Source organism: Hemiscyllium ocellatum, chromosome 6 (assembly GCF_020745735.1).
Source record: "Hemiscyllium ocellatum isolate sHemOce1 chromosome 6, sHemOce1.pat.X.cur, whole genome shotgun sequence".
Lineage (NCBI taxonomy): Eukaryota > Metazoa > Chordata > Chondrichthyes > Orectolobiformes > Hemiscylliidae > Hemiscyllium > Hemiscyllium ocellatum.
The window spans coordinates 118,848,911-118,868,325 of record NC_083406.1 but is presented as its reverse complement, the minus strand read 5'-3'; the positions used below and the strand labels follow the sequence as shown (position 1 = coordinate 118,868,325).

The 19,415-nt window shown below is 40.4% G+C and overlaps 1 protein-coding gene across 4 annotated transcripts in view; it reads left to right on the top strand.

Annotated features, from left to right (window-relative positions):
* emsy (EMSY transcriptional repressor, BRCA2 interacting) overlaps positions 1 to 19,415 on the top strand; it is a 93,808-nt gene that overhangs the window by 60,312 nt on the left and 14,081 nt on the right. For all 4 annotated transcript variants that reach the window (XM_060826316.1, XM_060826315.1, XM_060826317.1 and 1 more), the window contains 3 exons: positions 280 to 441; positions 9,023 to 9,178; positions 17,213 to 17,379. In XM_060826316.1, coding sequence (XP_060682299.1) covers positions 280 to 441; positions 9,023 to 9,178; positions 17,213 to 17,379 — 485 coding nt within the window. The remainder of the gene's footprint in view (positions 1 to 279; positions 442 to 9,022; positions 9,179 to 17,212; positions 17,380 to 19,415) is intronic.

Below are 19,415 nucleotides of genomic sequence, written 5' to 3'. Positions count from 1 at the left end.
GTACACACACTTGCGTGAATATATTTTGTGGGGGGGGGGTGCATGTGTATCTACGTGAGGATGAGTGTGTGTTTCTGTATCGATGCAAATGGGAATGTGGGTGTGTATGCACAAGCATGTGTAGATGTTTACAGCTGTATATATGTGTGAAGAGAAAAGCGGAAGCTTCCATTGTACCAGTTACATCATAATATTCTAAATGTGACTTCTTGTTTCACAAAGTAGAAGTTCAGATTTGAGGTACTGCAACTTTAATAAAATTTGTACTTTTAATTGCAGACTCTCAGCAAGTAGTCCATGTTATTTCATCAAGGAGCCAGGATTGGGCAGAACATGAAGTTGCCATGGACACCAGCCCTACAATCATCTACCAGGATGTTTCTGGAGAACCCCAATCAGCCACCTCCACCATTAAAGCACTGCTGGAACTCCAGCAGACAGGTGTGCATTTTATTAAACTGCTGGCTTAATGTGGGAAGAAGTATTGTGATGGTGGAGAAGTGGACAAATGCTTTCATTCTAAAAATTGACAGGCTTAAGGAAACTGAATTTCCCTTCAGCCATCCAAATTTTTACTTTGTGCACAGGGGGTTGAAGCAAACATTAGCAAACAATATTTTATATTTATATATTACTTTTGATGAAACATTGCAAGACCTGTCACAAAGGACACTATATAGGTGACACTGAGCCACCTAAAGGAGACGTGAGGTCAGATAACCAAAATGTTTGATGTGATTTGATAGGTTTTAAGGAATGACTTGAGAGGAAAGCAAGATATAAAGATAGATGGAGAGTATTCTAGAGCTTATAACTGAGGCAGCCATTAGTGGTAGAACAGCTAAAATCAGGGATGCACGTGAATTTGAATTAGAGGAGTGCAGATGTGCCAAAGGGTATGGGACTGCAAGAGTTGAGTTAGAGGTATAATGCCATGGGAGTATTTGACGGAATGAGAAATTTAAAATCACTATGTTGCTTCCAGTGTAGGTAAGTGAGCACAGAATGGAACATTCGTTTCAAGTTAAGGCATAGGCAGTGCACTTTTGGATGGCCTTCAAGATTAGAGGGTAGAATTTGGTATGCCAGCCAAGAGTGTGACAAATTAATCAAGTCTAAATGTAACAAATGTATGAATCATGGTTTGAGCTGAGGCAAAGGTTTGTTCGAGCAATTTTGTGGAGGTGAAAATAGACAATGTCAGTGATGGTGCAAGTACAAGGTCTGAAGATCACCTTGTTAAATGTGATTGAGAAATAGGAAGGGGCCAAGGACACATCCTTTGTAGGACACCAAAGGTAGTGGTATGTGGCCAGGAACATCAGTAAATGATGCTCTGGGTTTTCTTGAAAAGGTAGCATTGGGATTAGTTGAGTACAATCCCACCCAGCTGGATGACAGTGGAGAGGAGTTTAAATAGCTTGGTGTGGTCAATATGCAAAGGCTGCAGACAGATCAGGAGTGACAGGGAAGGAATGTCTACCTTTGTCACAGTCGTGCAGAATATCATTTGTGACCTTAAGAGTAGTTTCAGTACTATGCTGGGACACCTAATTGGCTGGCTCAAAATTGGTGACAAAGAAACCCTTTGCACATAATTTCCAAGGTAAGAGTGGATGGGAGAGCAATTTGAGAAGGTCTGCAATAAAAAAGGAATCTGAGTGTTTTCTTAGGATGTCGCCAGGACTAGAGGTCTCCAGTTATAAGGAGAGGCTGGATAGGCTGGGACTTCTTTCACTGGAGCATAGGAGATTGAAGGGTGACTTTCTAGAGGTTAATAAAATCATGAGAGACACAAGTAAGATGAATAGCAAAGGTCTTCTCCCTAGGGTGTGGGGCATTCAAAACTAGTGGGTGTATTTTTAAAGTGAGTGGAGAAAGATTTAAAAGGGACTCCAGGTGGAACTGTTTCACGCAGAAGGTGGTTTTTGTGGAATGTACTGCCAGTTGAAGTGGTGATACGGGTACAATTACAACATTTAAAAGACATTTGGACAAGTATGTGAATAGGAAAGGTTTTGAGGGATGTGGGCCAAATGCAGGCAAGTTGGTCTCATTTATTTTGGAAAACTTGGCATGGGCGAGTTGGGCCGAAGGATCTGGTTTTGTGCTGTATGACTATGATTCTATGAAATAATGACCAAGTTTAGCAGATGATAGCAGGATATAACCAGTGGTCTATCCAGACCAGATGATGGCTAACCCTGCTGTCCACCATATCCTTTTTGAAGTGTGCATTCCTCAGCCTTAAAGGATCAGCGATTAGGGCAGTACTGGGGGAACAGCCTGGGTGGGAGAAATCAGTGCTTTTGTTTGGGCCTAGGAATGAAAGCTGAGATTGAGCAAAGCAGTAGCTACAGATATATTGTGGTGATGGATGGTTTAAGGCTAGAGAGTTGGGATTTTGAAGGTACAACAGCGAGTGAATTGGGAAGTCATTTCTTTCCAGACAGGGGTACAGAAGGATATAGTTTTGGGGCACAGAAGGCACATGAAAGTAGGAACAATGCAAGAAACTTGCACAGATAGGTTTATCTCTGGTAATTGGGTTAGTGAGTCCATGTGAAATGGCAAGATGAAAGGAATGAAAATGGTATGTTTACACAAAAGCAAGGTTTGGGAATAATAAGAGAGCAATGAACTCATGGGAGAGCAAACATGATGATTTGGGATGCAAGTTAAAAAAAGCAGTTGATGATGAGAAGTTACTCTGTGCAGTGACTCTGGGAGTAAAACTGTGGTGCTATCTCATTGATTTAAAAATGTGTTTTTATCATACTTGGGATGTGGTAGAGAATTACAGTTTTGAAATTGGTATCATTATGGAATTCTTTGAAAAGGTAACATGCATGGTCAGAGGAACAATAGATTTGGATTTCAAAAGGTGTCTGGTAAATACCACACATAAGGCTACATAATAGAATTAAAATTAGCTTTATTGTCACATGCTCAAATGAATACAGTGAAAAGTTTACAAATCACCACTTAAGGCACCATTTAATATACCTAGATACAGATTCTTAAGTATAAGTTCTTTGTGAATAATATTTAGAAAAATAATGAAGAATAAAGTCTAGCATTACAGATCATATGAATAGTCATAGAGATATACTGCACGGAACATATTTTAGTAAAATAAAGAAGTAAAAAGGTCAGAATAACAGTCCTCACAATCCAGTCCACGCTGGCACCTTGCCTCCAATCTGTGATGGGTCTTGACTCTGCGAGACCAGGAGATGGCTCTGGAATCATTTCAAGACCAGAAGTGCATGCTGAGGACAAGTAGGACTGCCGAGAGACAGCACCGCTGGGCCTGAGCTGACGCCAGGAGTTCAGGACATCACCCAGAAGAAAGAAGGAAAAAGAAACACAAAAGAGAAATAAAGAAGTAAAAGAAAATAAACGGTTGGGGCGACATGCTCTGACTGAGGATTTTTACTCTGCCTCCATCTTGGAATTGCTTAAGAGCCAGTGATGCTAACGATGGTCTGTTAAAATGGGTAAAGAATTGGCTAACCATAGGAGACCGTTGGATTAAAGCACACATTTTCAATCCATGTTAATTACTTCAATGAGAGAAGTGAAGGTGCTATTGCTAAGTTTTCAGATGGCACAAAAGCTTGTTGAGAATTCAAGATACAAAGATGACACAATCTACAGAGGGATATAGACAGGTTAAATGAGTAGTCAGGTACTTGACATTTTGAATATAATGTGAGAAAGTACAAAGTTTTGCACTTTTCCAGATATTTAAATCGAGAAAGCTGCAGCACAGAGGGATTTGGGAATCCTTGTCCGTGAATGTCAGAAAGAACTGTCTCCTAAGGCCAGTGAGGAAGAGAGAAGACATATGGAATGTAGGCCTTTATTTCAAAGGGAAGGGAGTATAAAAATACTGCTAAGTCTTGCTAAAACTATAGAAGGCACTAGTCAGACCATAGCTTAGATGTTGTGACTAGTTTTGGGCCCATTATCTTAGGTAATATGTACTGACAATGGAGGCGATCCAAGGAAGGTTCACAAGGTTGCTGCAGGGTATGGAGGGACTGTCAGTGAAAAGAGGTAAGTTGAGTTGTACTCATTTGAAGGATGAAAGGAGACTGAACTGAAACATTAAAGATTCAGAAGGGACTTGACCGGGTTAATGGGAAGTGGTTGTTTCTTCTTGTAGGAAGGTCTATGACCAAAAGGTGTAGTCTCAGAGTGAACGGTCACCCACTTAAATTTCCTTCTTAGAGGATAGTGAGTCTAGAATTAATTAGAGGGTTGTCGAGGCTTCAAAGCCTTTTGGTAGGAGACTTAGAAGAAAATAAATGAGAAATTGCAAGAGGATTGAGGAATTAGACAAAACGTGATCAAAACAACTCTCATCGGCTAAGGTTCCATTAACATATCCTGAATGTTGGGCTATTATGTCCTGGATAACTGAAACTCCAGAGTTCCATGGTCACAATAATTAACCCACAAATTCCCAACCAGTTCAACTGGTCTTGTGACCAACAAGCCTGCATTTGTCATTAAAAAAAAAGCTGTGCCTTAAAGTGCTGGAGATGTGTCACTCTAGGCATATTTTCTATTTGCTTTTGAGGGTATCACTAGCTAGGTTGGTATTTGTTGCCCATCTGTAATTGCCAGAGAGCAGTTAAGAGTTGACCATATTGCTGTGGATCTGGAGTCACAGGTAAGCCAGATGAGACCAGAACAGCAGATTTTCTTTCCAAAGGGACATTTCTGAACCAGATAGCTTTTTACAACAATCAATATGGATTATATAGCCACTAGTAGGCTAACTCTTTATTCCCAGATCTTTAGTGAATTCAAATTTCACCAGCTGATATTGTAGGACTTGATCGTATGTTCACAGAACATTGGCCTAGACTTCTGGATTACTAATCCAGTGACATTTAACACTCTGCCGCCAACACCCTTCTCTGACCATGAAGGAAATTACCAGACATTGTTGAATTCAACACTATCCAGGTTCTCACACTTTAATAAATTTTAATTTGAACTTGTATTTGCTAGATTTATTTTATTCTGAGATCAGGGTCTCACTGTGTCAACATTCATTGCCTATTCCTAATTCTACTTGAGAAAGTGACAGTGCAGCGTTTTCTTGAACTGCTGCAAGTCTATTTGCTGTAGATGTTGTTAGGGAGGGAGTTTTAGGATTTTGACTCAATTGCAGTGCAGAAATTGTGATCTGTTTCCAAGTTAGGATGGTAGGTAGCTTGGAGGGGAACTTGGTAGGTGGTGGTGTTTCCATGCATCGGTTGCTTTTGTCTTTCTAAATGGTAGAAGCTGTGTGTTTGGTGTGTGCTGTCTAAGGAGCTGTGTTGAATTTCTGTGCTGCGTCTGTAGATGGTGACACTGCTGCTACTCTTCAATAAAGGGAGAGAATGTTTGCGAATTTGATGTCAGTCATCGGCTCCTTTATGCTGAACTGTGGTGATCCAGGCGATAAATTACTCGCAACAGGGCTCCTAGTGTCTGGCCTGCACAGTATTTGTGGCACAGTATTTATGCGATTGCAAATACAATGCTGGAGAATCTCAGCTGATCTGTGAGCATCTGTGGAGAGAGAGAAAAACAGTGTTTTGAGTCAGGTGTAATTCTTCTATTAAAACTTGTAATTCTTGTGGTGGCCTTTGTGGTTAGTCCAGTTCAATTTCTGGTCAGTGGTATCCATCCAGGATGTTGACTGTAGGGAGTTCATTGAATGTCAAGAGACGACGGTTGTAATCTCTCTCGTTGGGAATGGTCATTGCCTGGTGCTTGTGTGCTGTGAATGTTACTTGCCACTTGTCAGCCCATGACTCTTGCGTCGTTTGGGTCTTAACTGCATTTTTACATTGACTGCATCAGTGTCTGAGATGTTTCGAATGATGCTGCAAGTTGTACAGTCATCAGTGAACATCTCCATTTCTCACCACAAGAAAGGTAATTGATGAAGCAGTTGAAGATTATCAGATCTAGAATGGTATCCCAAGTAACTCCTTTTAGAGATGTCCTGGAGCTGAGATAACTGACCTCCAACAACTATAACTATCTTCTCTGTGCCAGGTATTATTCAAACCTGTGGAGACTTTTCACTATTGAGTCTAGGTTTGCTAGGTTTGTTGCCACATTCTCTCAAATATGGCCTGATGTCAAGGGCAGTCACTCTCATCTCACCTTTGGAATTCAACTCTTTTGTCCATGTTCCTAGTGTCTGTGTCTTTCCTTCCTCATTCCTTTAACTCTATCTTATTGTTTTGCACTTTTCCCAAGGAAATAGCAGGTTGACAATGTGTTCAAAGACTCCCACCCATCACTCTGACTGCCATGTGTAAAAGTTCTAGGTAGATTTGGTTGATCATCAGCTTTTGCTTTGCTTGCCTTCACATACAGAATAAAGAAAGAACAAAGAAACATACAGCACAGGAACAGGCCCTTCAGCTCACCAAGCCCACACTGACACAAGACGCCTTTCTAAATTAAAACCCTTTAGCCTCCTATTCCCCTCTTCGTTGCCTACTTGTGAATCTGTTAAGATGCCTTTTTAAGGTTTCAGTTGTATCTGGTTCTGTCACCTCTTCTGGCAATTCAATTCAAGCTCATGTGTTTCTTTTTAAAAAATCCTTGCCTCTCGCATCTCTACCTTAAAGCTATTTCCCATAGTAATTGGTATACAATCCATGCCTCTCAACAATATGTAAACTTCTATCAACATGTCCCTCAGCCTCTCATGTTGAAGTGAAAACAAACCAAGTTCGTCAATTCTTTCCTCATAGCTAATACCCGCCAAACCACGCAACAGCCTAGTAAATCATTTCTGTACCCTCTCCGAAACTTCCACAATCTTTTGGTCGCATAGTGACCAGAACTGTGCATGATATTCCAATTGTGGCTTAACTGAACTTCTATACAACTGTAACGTAACTGGCCAATTTTGATACACTATGCCCCAACCAATCGAGAAAAACATACTATATGTCTCTTTGACCACCTCATTTATCTATTTGTGCTGTCGCTTACAGGGAACTGTGGACATGTATGCCTAGGTCCCTCTGTAATTCCTCAGGGTTCTGCCATTTACTGTGTACTTCCCTCCTGCATTAGACTGTACAAAACGTATCACCTTATGTTTGCCTGAATTAAATTCCGTCTGGCACTCCACTTTCAGCAGCTCCCCCAATCTTGTGTCATCCAAAGACTTACTAATCAGACCAGCTGCATTCTTTTCCAGATCATTTATATAAATTGCAGAAAACAGGGGTCCCTGCACTGATTCCTGCAGAACACCCCTGGTCCCAGATCTCCAGTCAGAAAAGCAATCTTCCACTGATAATCTTTTCGTCTTTGACCAAGCTATTCTGTATCCATCTTAACAGAATCACTGTGAATCCCATGTGACTTCACTTTCTGTAGCATCCTTCCATTTGGGCCTTTGCTGTAGGCAAAGTCCCTGTAGGTAACATCCACCACCCTGCTCTCTTCAGTCATCTTTGTCACTTCTTCAAAAAAAAACTCAATCAAAGTTGTGAGGAAAGACTTGCCCTGCAGAAAGCTATGGTGCCTATCGCTATTAAGTCCGTATTTTTCCAAATGTGAGTAAATCCTATCCCCAAGAATCTTTTTCCAAGAATTTGCCTACTACTTATGTAAGACTCACTGGCCTGTAATTTTTCAGATTATCCCTGTTGCCCTCCTTAAACAAAGGAACAACTTTGGTTATTCTCAGATTCTCTGGGACCTCTCCTATGACTAAAGGAGATACAAAGATTTCATACAAGGCCTGAGCAATTTCCTCCCTTCCGCAATCTCCCCCATCCCCAACCCAGTGTTCTGGGATAGATTCCATCAGGTCTTGGGAACTTGTCTACCTTAGTGCTTTTCAAAACAGCCAACACCCCCGACCAATGGTTGTATGGTAAGGTGAGAGCTAAAAAAGCTGATAACTTTTACATTGTCTGAAAGCAGTTACCTAAAGATGGTGCTTTAGCTAGGTATAACTGAGTGCTGATTGCGTATAACACTTTATTCTGTGAAGGAATTGTTTTGTTTTGAAGCAAAAGAGGACACAATTTCTGTTCTGTTCTGTTTCAATTGTAGCCTGTATCCTGCTTTTCATTGCAGTGATTGTAGACATGACTGGTGACAAATTTGTTGAAGCATCTCCATTATGTTTTTAGCACAGGTCATTGATCCATTGTGTATACACCAGTTCTTGGTGCAGTAAATTCAAAACTAACCTTGCTGCCGTCCTCACTTTGCTTTCATAGCTTTGCTTTTTGGTTTGCAAAACATTTATTCTGTTTGTTTCTCAAGGATGCAGGGTTTCTGCCTCAATGATTTCTTGTAGCAAAGCAATTAGTGCTCTGTGCAAAACAATGTCTCCTGTGCCTCTCATTTTGGGCTTGAGTTAAATTGATGATCCCTTATATCAACTTCCCAAACAGAGGAGCAAGTCTCTCTTCACTCACCATACTAAAAACCTTCCTAATTTGAAAAACTTTATAATTTCTTCTTTTGGCCTTCTTTGCTACAGTGAACATTGTCCCAGTATCCCAAATCCATCCGTATTAATTATAGTTTCCCATTACTAGCATAGTCATGACTAGTCTCTGCCCTACAATCACTATGGTTTAAATTTCCTTGTTAAAGATTGTACCGTACCAGCTATCACTTGCCCATTACTTTATTCAAACTTGCTATTATATATTTGCTCTATCCCCATGACTTCAGCTCATTGTATTTTCATTGTTTAATCAAATCCATGTTGCGGACTTATACAAGACAGTGAATGGATAACCATATTTACTGTTCTTTGGTCTGCAGTGACTCAGCTGATCTTGTCTGATGTGAGAAAAATCAGTCAGTGTTCATGCTAGGGAGTAGCATCAATTCCTGTTGAAATGTTTATGCTTACAGGTGTTGTTCAAGTGCAGACAAGTTCTGAGCAGTGTTTTTGACTTAGTTTTGGTGAGAAGCAATTTGGTTTAAGGAAAATGATTTGGACATTTCTCTCTGTTTGGTGTAGGTAAAGAAAAATTGGAGTCTAAATCTCGGCAGCCAACTATTGACCTCAGTCAGATGGCAGTCCCAATCCAAATGACACAGGAAAAGAGGTTGTCACCAGAAAGCCCTGCCATCACTGCTCTTGACTCGGAGCTAGCTTCAGAGTACTTCAACTCTGGTAAGTGCCCCCTACTTGAAGTCAAAAGAGAAATTTCTGAAAATGACAATATGTTTAGATACATGGTAAATAAATATCAGTTAATTTCTGGACTTTAATAAAGGAATAGCAGTGCAAATAGCTTTCTTTTTTAGTCACCTTTTTTTTTAGCTCTGTGCCAGAAGTTGACTGAGCCTGAGAACCTGATGTTTATTATCGTCAAAAAGTGCAGCGCTGGAAAAGCACAGCAGATCAGGCAGCATCCGAGAAGCAGGAGAGTCGACGTTTTGAGCATAAGTTCTTCAGCAGGAATGCTAATGCTCGAAACGTTGACTGTCCTAATCCTTGGTTGCTGCCTGACCAGCTATGCTTTTCCAGCACCGCACGTTTTGACTCTTGTCTCCAGCATCTGCAGTTCTCACCTTTCTCCTATTATCACTAAACTATTAATCCAGAGACTCTGGTAATGTTCTGGGGACCAGGGTTTGAATTTGAGTTCATTAACAAAAACACCTGGAATTAAGAGTCTAATGATGGTCATGAAACTGTTGCCAATTGTTACAAAGGCTCGCATGGTTCACTCATATCCTTTTAGAGTCATAGAGATGTACAGCACGGAAATAAACCCATCAGTCCAACTTGTCCTTGCCAACCAGATATCTTAACCTAATCTAGTCCCATTTGCCAGCACTTGGTCCATATCCCTCTGAACCCTTCCTATTCATATACCCATCCAGATGCCCACTTAAATGTTGTAATTGTACCAGCCTCCATTACTTCCTCTGGCAGTACATTCCATACATTCACCATCCTCTGCGTGAAAAAGTTGCCCCTTAGGTCCCTTTATTATATCTTGCTCCTCTCGCCCTAAACCTGTGCCCTCTAGTTCTGGACTCCCCCACACCAGGGAAAAGACTTTGTCTATTTATCCTGTCCGTGCCCCTCATGATTGTATAAACCTCTGTAAGGGAAGGAAATCTGAAATCCATACCTGGTCTGGTCTACGTGTGAATCCAGATCCACAATAATGTGATTGAGTCTTAACTGCCCTCCTAGCAATTTGGATTAGGCAATAATTGTTGATCTAGCCAGTAATACCCCCATTCGGTTATGAATGAAAGAAAAACTTTGAAATCTAATCTAGTACCAGTTTATATTGGAATAGTTGCAAAGCTGATGATGAAGACACTTTTATTTGTTCTTCTTCAGTTTTAGGCTATTTAAGTTGATTTGATGAGCTTTCTACAATTATTCTCAGCTCTTTTAAGTTGAGGAACAATAACGAGAAAGAGAGAGATTCTGTCCACTGAATTAAATCAGATGATATTTTCTTACAATAAAAAAGCATTTGCTGAAAAAAGTAGCTTTCATCTGTGAAGGCTTTAATCACCAGAACTTGCAAATACTAGCTGTTTAAAGGCATCAGTAACAAAAGCGAATGTTGACTTTGTCATAATACAAGGCATACCATTGCCTTCAGGAGAAAAAACACTGGGGGTGAGAACAAATGGGGAAAAAAAAATTTCCAAACTCAGCTTATTTATATTTATTGACAAGTGTATGCACTTTCATTGTGACACCGTGATCCATAGCACTATCAGCTCGGAACTGTCTCTCTCTCTCTCTTTCTCTCTCTCTCTCTCTCTCTCTCTCTCTCTCTCTCTCTCTGTCTCTCATGAAGCATTGCAACACTAAATTCTCATAGATTTTGATATTTCTGCCAAAGGAACATTCCTAGCAAGTAGTAAGCTGGATTAATGCTTCAACCCTTTATGAATTGGCGTGATGTTGGCTATCCAAGTTGATGGGTTTCTTAAAAAGGGCATTGGATGTTTTTAATGATAAATACGTTTTTATATGGCCAGTTTATTGTCCATTTCTAATAGCCTTCAAACTGAGTGGCTTCTGATAGGCATTTAAGAGTGAATCATATTGCTATGGATCTGGAATCACATGTAGACTAGACCAGGTAAGGACAGTAGATTTCTTTCCCCAAAAACATTAGTGAACTGGATTGATTTTTTAAAAAATTCATTGGTACTACGTGGGCATTGCTGACTGGTCTAGTCATTTATTGCTCATCCCTACTCAAACCCTAGAGAAGATGATTGTGAGCTGCTGCCTTAAACAGCTGAAATTTGGTTTAGGTAGATCCACAATGTCATTAGGGAGGAAGTTCCAGAACTTTGACTCAGCGACAATGAAGGAAATATTATATATTTCAAAGTCAGGATGGTGGCATTCCCACATATCTGCTGCTCTTGTCCTCCTTTATGGTAATGGTTGTGGGTCTGTAAGGGGTTTTGATGAATTTCTGCATTGCATCTTGGAGATGATAGACTTCTTGCTACAACTGAGCATGGTGGAGGGGGTGGATATTTACAGGGTGGTACCAATCAAATGGGCTGCTTTGTCCTGGATGGTGTCCAGCTTCTTGAGTACTATTGATGCTTCACTCACCTAGGCAAGTGGGAAGTATTCCAATACATTCCTCACTTTTGCCTTGCGGATGGTAGACAGTCTCTGGGGAGTTAAGAGGTGAGTTACTTGCTGTAGGATTCCTAGCATCTGACCAGATATTGTAGTCCTCATATTTATATGTTAAATCCAGTTCAAATTCTGTTTCCAGTTTATGGAAATTGACAATGTTTACATGGACATTATGCTAGCTTTTAAATCCAGATTTTCATTGAATTCAAATTTCACCATTAGTTGTGGTGACTATTAGACTGGAATTCTGGATTACTAATCCAGTGAGATTATCGCTATGCCACTCCTTCTTCTAAACACAAGCACCCCCACCCTCAATAGTTCTAAGGAAAGTCACTAGACCCGAAATGTTAATTCTGAATTCTCTCCACAGATACTACCAGACCTGTTGAGCTTTTCCAGCAATTTCTGTTTTTGTTTCTGATTTCCAGCATCTGCAGTTCTATAGGTTACTTCCCTGCCCCCTGCTAGTTTCTGTAATAGTTGTTAGCAGCAATTGTAGATGTAAGAAATGTTCTACATCAAGATGAGGTTGTAAAGTGCACTCACCACCCAGCTAGAAGCAGGTTGTTTCTAATTTCCAGAAAAAGAAAGCAAACTAATTCTGATGCCTTTAGCCTTGTACTTCCAAACATTCTTTACTTCTCTCTTTTTATTACTTGCTGCATTTGGTCCTTATTGGATAAATTCCTTTGGGGAAACAGTCTTTGGTGAGTGAAATCAGACAAGATGTACAATATGTTCTTTTTTGAAAATCCCATCAGATTAAATTAAAATATATATTTCTACACAGTGAGTAGTAAAGTGAATGGGGCATTATTTTTTTAAAAGACGTGGAACAGACTGAGTACATTAATTAGGAAGATATATGAATGTCCAAGAAGAATGCTGGGAAACAAACAGGGTAAAGGTAAATGGTAAACTCAGAAACAGAGAGGTGGATGCTGCAATACCGCTGGTAAATATAGGTAGGTGGTGAATGGTAGACATTGATTCAATGAACCTGAATGACAGTGGGAAACAGATAATTACAGGAAGAACAATCAAACTCTTACGTTCATGCATCTCAGTAACTTGTCTGTAAATTCAGAATATGATTTTTGCAGTCAGTGTTTCTAAATCCACCAGGTGGCAGCATTTTGGTAGTTCTAGACATGGCTCTTAAATTGCTGATGTACAAAAATCCAGCTCTCGTGTCTGTGTGTATGGAGGAGCCACTGGAAAATACTTCCACAGCAAGTGTAGACAACTTAATGAGGCTGGGTCATTATATAATTGCTTTGCATAATCTGTATTGACTGGAATCTTTGGCCTTTATTTCAAAGGGAGTAGAGTATAAAAGTAGTGAGATTTTGCTCGAACTATACAAGGCAATAGTCAGAACACAGCTGGACTACAGTGAATAGTTTTCTGCTACATATCTCAGGAAAGATACACTGACACTGGAGGCAGTGTAGAGAAGTTTTACTAGGCTGATACCAGTATGGCAGAACTGACTTATGAGGAGAGGTTGGGTCGATTTGGTCTATATTCTTTGGAATATCAAAAAGTGAAGTGTGATCTCAATAAAACATTCAAGATTCTTAGGGGACTTGACAGGGTAGGGGTGGCAAAGTTGTTTCCTTTTGTGGGCAAAGTCTAGAATCAGTGGTAATCGTCTCAGAATAAGGGGTTGCAAATTTGCATCCAGGTGAGGAGGGTGTTATGAATCGGGCAGTTTTTACTGCAGAGGACTGTTGATTGTGTTTTCATTGTGTTGACTGGTTCATTGTGTTTTCATTATGTGAATCAGTCATTTCAAGGCGGTCATAAATTAATTAATAAAGGGATTGAGAAGTATGGGGAAAATGCAAGAAAGTGGATTTGAGGAATTATTATCAGATCACTCATGAATAGCAGAACAAACTAGATATGGACTGATTCTGCACCAACATCTTATGGTCTTTGCATGTATATAAAAAGGAAAATTGACACAGTCTACAAGTGTGCCTTGAATTTTCGTTTGTCATCATCAGATGTTTGCAATTTTTGTTGAATAATCCCTTTGGCACTGCCTAACCACCTCACCTAAACAAACTGACAATGTATGTTTGATCTGGACTTTAAACACTTGAAGGATTTTTCCACTATTTGAGTGATCAGGAACTAAGGCCAACAATTTATTCACTAGCTCACTGATTTTGGCAATTTGCCTTTTGCCTGCTCAAAATGGTCTGCTAAACCAATGTTACCATGTATCAATGGAATGAAAACCGCTTGACAAGATTCAACATCTTGAAACGTCTGTTGTAACAAACCAAGTAAAATCAACATAATTCAAACATTAGCAGTTGAAGGATGTTTCAGACCAAATATTAAATTATACTTTAAATAGTCAGTACATCAGATATGTCCTTTGTAGTTATAAACTTTTGCATGACTTCCTGCACAACTGAAGCTGAGTATGCAACCCTATAGTCTTCCAACTCGGTTTTTCTTGCTTTTTTAAAATCTTTTTTGCATTTTGTTCAAACATATTAAGACCTTTTTGAGTTGCATTTGCTTGCAGCTATAGACATTCTAACTACTGTCACTTGGGTGGTGATAGTACTGAAAGCATGTAGTCCCCCAGGAACTCCTTTCTTCAATACCTTTAAGCAATATGGTGAGCTCTGGTAATACGAGGAAATAACATGGAGGGTCTGGGGGAGGACAGAGGCTTGAGGAGTGGGGAGTTTGGAGGAGCAGAAAATAGACGAGAGATTCTGGATATAGGTTTGCTCACTGAGCTGGAAGGTTTGTTTTCATGAGGAATGGGGAGTTTGGGGGGGTGGGGAGAGGCAAGAACTGTGGGGAGGGAGGAGAGAGGTGAGTTTGGGAGAGGAGAGAGGCTGGATGAATAGGGAATCTCTTGGAGGGAGGGGCAAGAGGGGCTGGTGAAATGGGGAGTCTGGGGGTGGGGAGAGGATGGCTAATTATTGGAGGGGATGCTGAGAGACAGGATCGATATGCATTTGGAAAGAGCGAGTCTGATTAGGGATTGTCAGCATGGCACTGTGTCTGGGAAATAGTCTGTCAAATCTTGTTAAGTTTTTTATTGAAGATGTGGCCAAGAAGATTGAGGGCAATGCAGTACGGTAGGTGCTGCCCACGGGGATTTTAAAAAGGTCTTCGACAAGATACCACATGGTAGATTAGTTAATAAGGTTAGATCACGTGGGATCCAGGAAGAACTAGCAAATTGAATACAAAATGGGCGTGATAGTAAGAGACAGTGTTGTTATTTGGACTGGAGACCTATGACCAGCAAGGATCTGTGCTGGATCCGCTGTTGCTCATCATTTATATAAACAATTTATTTGAGAATGTAGGAGGAGTGGTTCGTGAGTTTGCAGATGACTCCAAAATTGGTGGCAAAGTGGACAGTGAAGACAGTTATCAAAGAGTACAACAGGAGGGCCTGTGGGCTAAGGAATGGCAGATGGAATTTAGTTCTGATAAATGCTGAGTTATGACGTTTGGGTAAGACACACCAGGGCAGGACTTACACAGTTGATGATAAGTCTCTAGGCGGTGTTATTGAACAGAGACATCAATGGGTGCAGGTACATAGTTCCTGAATGTGGCATCACAGGTAGACAAGATGGTGAAGAAAACATTTGGCAGGCTTGCCTTCATCAGTCAGAACATTGAGTACAGGAGTTGGGACTTGGTGTCATGTCTTTACTGTGAAGAAGGCATATGGTGTACTGGGCTTTATTGGTAGAGGAATTGAGTTCCGGAGTCCTGAGGTCATGTTGCAGTTGTATAAGACTCTGGTGCGGCCTTAGCTGGAGTATTGTGTGCAGTTTTGGTCGCCATACTATAGGAAGGATGTGGAGGCATTGGAACGAGTGCAGAGGAGGTTTACCAGGATGTTGCCTGGCATGGTAGGAAGATCGTATGAGGAAAGGCTGAGGCACTTGGGGCTGTTCTCATTGGAGAAAAGAAGGTTTAGGGGAGATTTGATAGAGGTGTACAAGATGATTAGGGGTTTAGATAGGGTTGACAGTGAGAACCTTATTCCGCTAATGGAGTCAGCTGTTACTAGGGGGCACAGCTTTAAATTAAGGGGGGGTAGGTATAGGACAGATGTTAGGGGTAGATTCTTTACTCAGCGGGTTGAGAGTTCATGGAATACCCTGCCAGTAGCAGTGGTGGACTCTCCCTCTTTATGGTCATTTAAGCGGGCATTGGATAAGCATATGGAGGTTATTGGGCTAGTGTAGGTTAGGTAGGCTTCGGTCGGCGCAACATTGAGGGCCGAAGGGCCTGTACTGCGCTGTATTTTTCTATGTTCTAATTCTGGCCACCCTGTTATAGCAGGGATGCTATTAAAATGGAAAGGTGCAAATAGTTTTACAAGGGTGTTACTGCGACTGAAAGGTTTGAGTTTTAGGCAAGGCTGGATAGGCTGAGACTTTTCTCCCTGGAATGTAAGAGACTAAGGGGTGACCTTAAAGAAGTTTATAAAATCATGAGGGGCACAAATAAAGTGAATAGCCAAGGTCTTTTTCTAAGAGTTGGAGAGTCCAAAACTAGAGGTTACAGGTTTAAGGTGAGAGGGAAGAGATTTAAAAGAGTTCTGAGGACATCGTTTTCACAGAGGGTGGTGCGTATATGGAACAAGCAGCCAGAGGAAATGGTAGAGCGAGTACAATTACAACATTAACAAGACATGTGGACAGACATGGATAGAAAGGATCTACAGGGAAATGGGACAAATGCAGGGAAATGGGATTAATTTGGTTTAAGAGATCTATTGGCATGGATGACCAAAGGGGCTGTTTCCATCTTGTATACCCCTATGACTCTGTCTTTTCCAAATCACAGTCCCTTGCTCTTTCTGTGCATTTCTTTGTCCTTTCTAACTCTATGACAGCCAGAGCAACACAGATTCTGATATAATCTGAGTCCTGCCTGTTTTTTTCAGTTCAAACCAGATCGTGATTTCAAATGCCCAGTGTCACCTTATGCTGTAGTTAACGACCATTTCTGTATTAAATTCCTACAAATTACCACTTGAATTATGAGTCACTAAAAGCGCAAATTCTGAGGTCTAGAGTTTTGAGTTGGAAACCTGCAAGATATATTTGTCTGAAAAGCCAACTAAAGAAATGTAGAAACCAAATAATACTACTCTGAAACCTGTTTCGAAACCATATAATTGGTACTAACGTTGGAAATCATGCTAGGAATGGCAATTGTATATTGGTCCATTCGCTTTTGGAACTTCTATCATTTTTGCCAACTCAATTTACAATCGAATGGAAGCTAATGATTTATTTTTAATTAAATAATAAAGTAGAAGCAAACTGAAAGCTCTTCTGACTCCTTATCTATTTTCAAATTTGACCTGTCAGCGATAATCTGTTGCTAAGGATATTGTCTCCTCGGCTCAAAAAGAGAAGGAAAGATGCTGTGAACTGAAAATGCTAATCTTGTTTTAGTACTAGGACTTTCACTTTCTGACAGCTCTACTTGTTCTATATAATGTTATTGTTCAACTCTTGTGTATCTTTCTATTAATGATCCTTTTTAATGTAGGGAAAAGTATCAAACCAGCAGTTTCTGGTTCAAGTGTCTGTTCTGCTGAAGTAGCACTGACATCATTATTACCAAGTGGTCCACAGCAGCAGTCAGCACAGCCTCCTGCAGCGATGAAATCAGTTCCAGTTTCCTCAGCAATTGCAGTCACACACGTTCTTCAGCAGGTAATCACTTGGCTATGCACAATCCTTTTTACAAATAGTATTGCCAATGGGATTGTCTAGAAAGTTATGTTATTATATAGGGAACTTGTTAGCTATAATAGAGATTACTTTTTTAGGTGGAGAATAGACATTTGTAAATAATGAAGTACCATAATGGCACTGGTATTTGCTATTCTGCTTCTGCCCCCTCTACCAGTACTATTGACACCACTCCTGGTGTCAGTTAACTGATGCCTGAACTGCTGAATTGTTGACTCTCCGCGTTTTGCATCTGCCCTAGGCTTCAAAGAGTTGAAGGAAAATGGCTGCCAGATACAAATATGGGCAGTCCACCTGAAGAGTTAAACACTTGGGTCATTGCACAATCTGCTCCAATGATCTGTTTGTAGCTCTAGTGATTGGAACAAAGGTCAAATGGATCTCATTGAATGAGATCCTTGGTTGAGGATCCCTGGTTGACTGATATAACTAGAAATATCCACTTTGAGCTGTTCAGGGAGAGGTGGGCACCACAGGGAGTGGAGTGTATTATTTCCCCTTCCAGCTCTATTTTGATTTAATCCTCTGTCCTCCCCTCACTATTTAATCACGGCATTGCCCTCTGAGAAAAGCATTACTTGTCACTGGCCACTTGGGTGTATCCTTTCTTTTTGGTGGTGAAAATTGAATAAAGATTTGTACACCTGTTGTCTTTCATTGTGTCTCACACCTGCGCACACACAACATGGGTGCTGGGGAAAATTATAAGCTCTGCTGCAGTTAGGCGGTAGTGTTTTAAACAAAAGAAAAAGGGGAGAAAAACCAGGAATGTCAGGGAGTGCCTTTATTCTAGGGACTGGCTCTGAACTGGCTGGTCAGAACCAGCAACACATTTTCAGCTGTGATCTCCAGCATCTGCAGACCTCACTTTTTACCCATGTACTGTGCACCTGTAAATAAAGAGTAACTTGGTGATAAGGTACCATCCTCTGTGCAGCTATTCTATCCTCTACTGCAGTTGGTACATGGGTGTTGTTGGCTTTCAAGATGTAAGGCAGTTAATTGCTAAAATTTTTCCTATTAGAGAGGGGTAACTGAGCTAGGATTTCCACTTTTAATTGCTGGCCAACATATGGTTGTCAGGTGAGAACAAGATTGGGTGTGCCTCCCCTCGTCAAAGACCTGATCACACTGTTCAACCTAAGGCAGGAAGATTGATTGCTTGGGCGAAGCATCAGAAGATAATTAGTATATCTATGTGCTTGACCAGTAGAATAGGAGAAAATTGATTAGAAAAACCACAACCACAATAAAGTGGTTATCCACTTTAGTAAAGGGACAGTTGAGCCAATTGATTCAAAGTACTCACCCAGATTCCAATGCCGTTACAAATGATTTGGAAAATACAGTTCGATTTTCTTGCAGAGGATTATCTGTTAAATTAGTTGATTAATTTGATTTTCCAGACTTATGGAACTTGCTTAATCAAGGCTATACAGAATTCAGACAGAATTTCCCAGGGTTTTTCCTGAAATTGATCATGGATTTTTCCCTTGTCTTGGTTAATTTACAGAGGGTGTTGAATGAGACATATAAGGAATTGAATGCACATTGAGAGGTTGCCTGACTCTATTTGCCATTTATATATGCTTGTTTGCACAGGTTAGAGTGCACAGGCATTGGTCTACATTTTGTGAGACGTTGTTTGCAATGCAGGACTGTGAATGTACATGCAAAGGTAGTCAGTATCCACATTTGCTCACAGCATTACTGATTTGAGCTAATGATTTGCTTGATTTGCATGGTGTGCATCTTCTCTCAAACATCAATAAAACTTTGAGGCAGCCATTGTACACACAGTATAATTCAATAAACAGCAACCAAACAGTAAATAGTTAGCCTGTTTAAAAGAGCTGCTATTTTGAAATTATTAAGAAACAACTTTGAAAATCTCAAGTAATTGGCTTTGTGGGTACTCCATTCAACGCTGTCACATCAAAAATGCTTATTTTGCTTTATTTCCTTCCCCCAGTTTTCCCTTCCTTTAGTTTTATTGC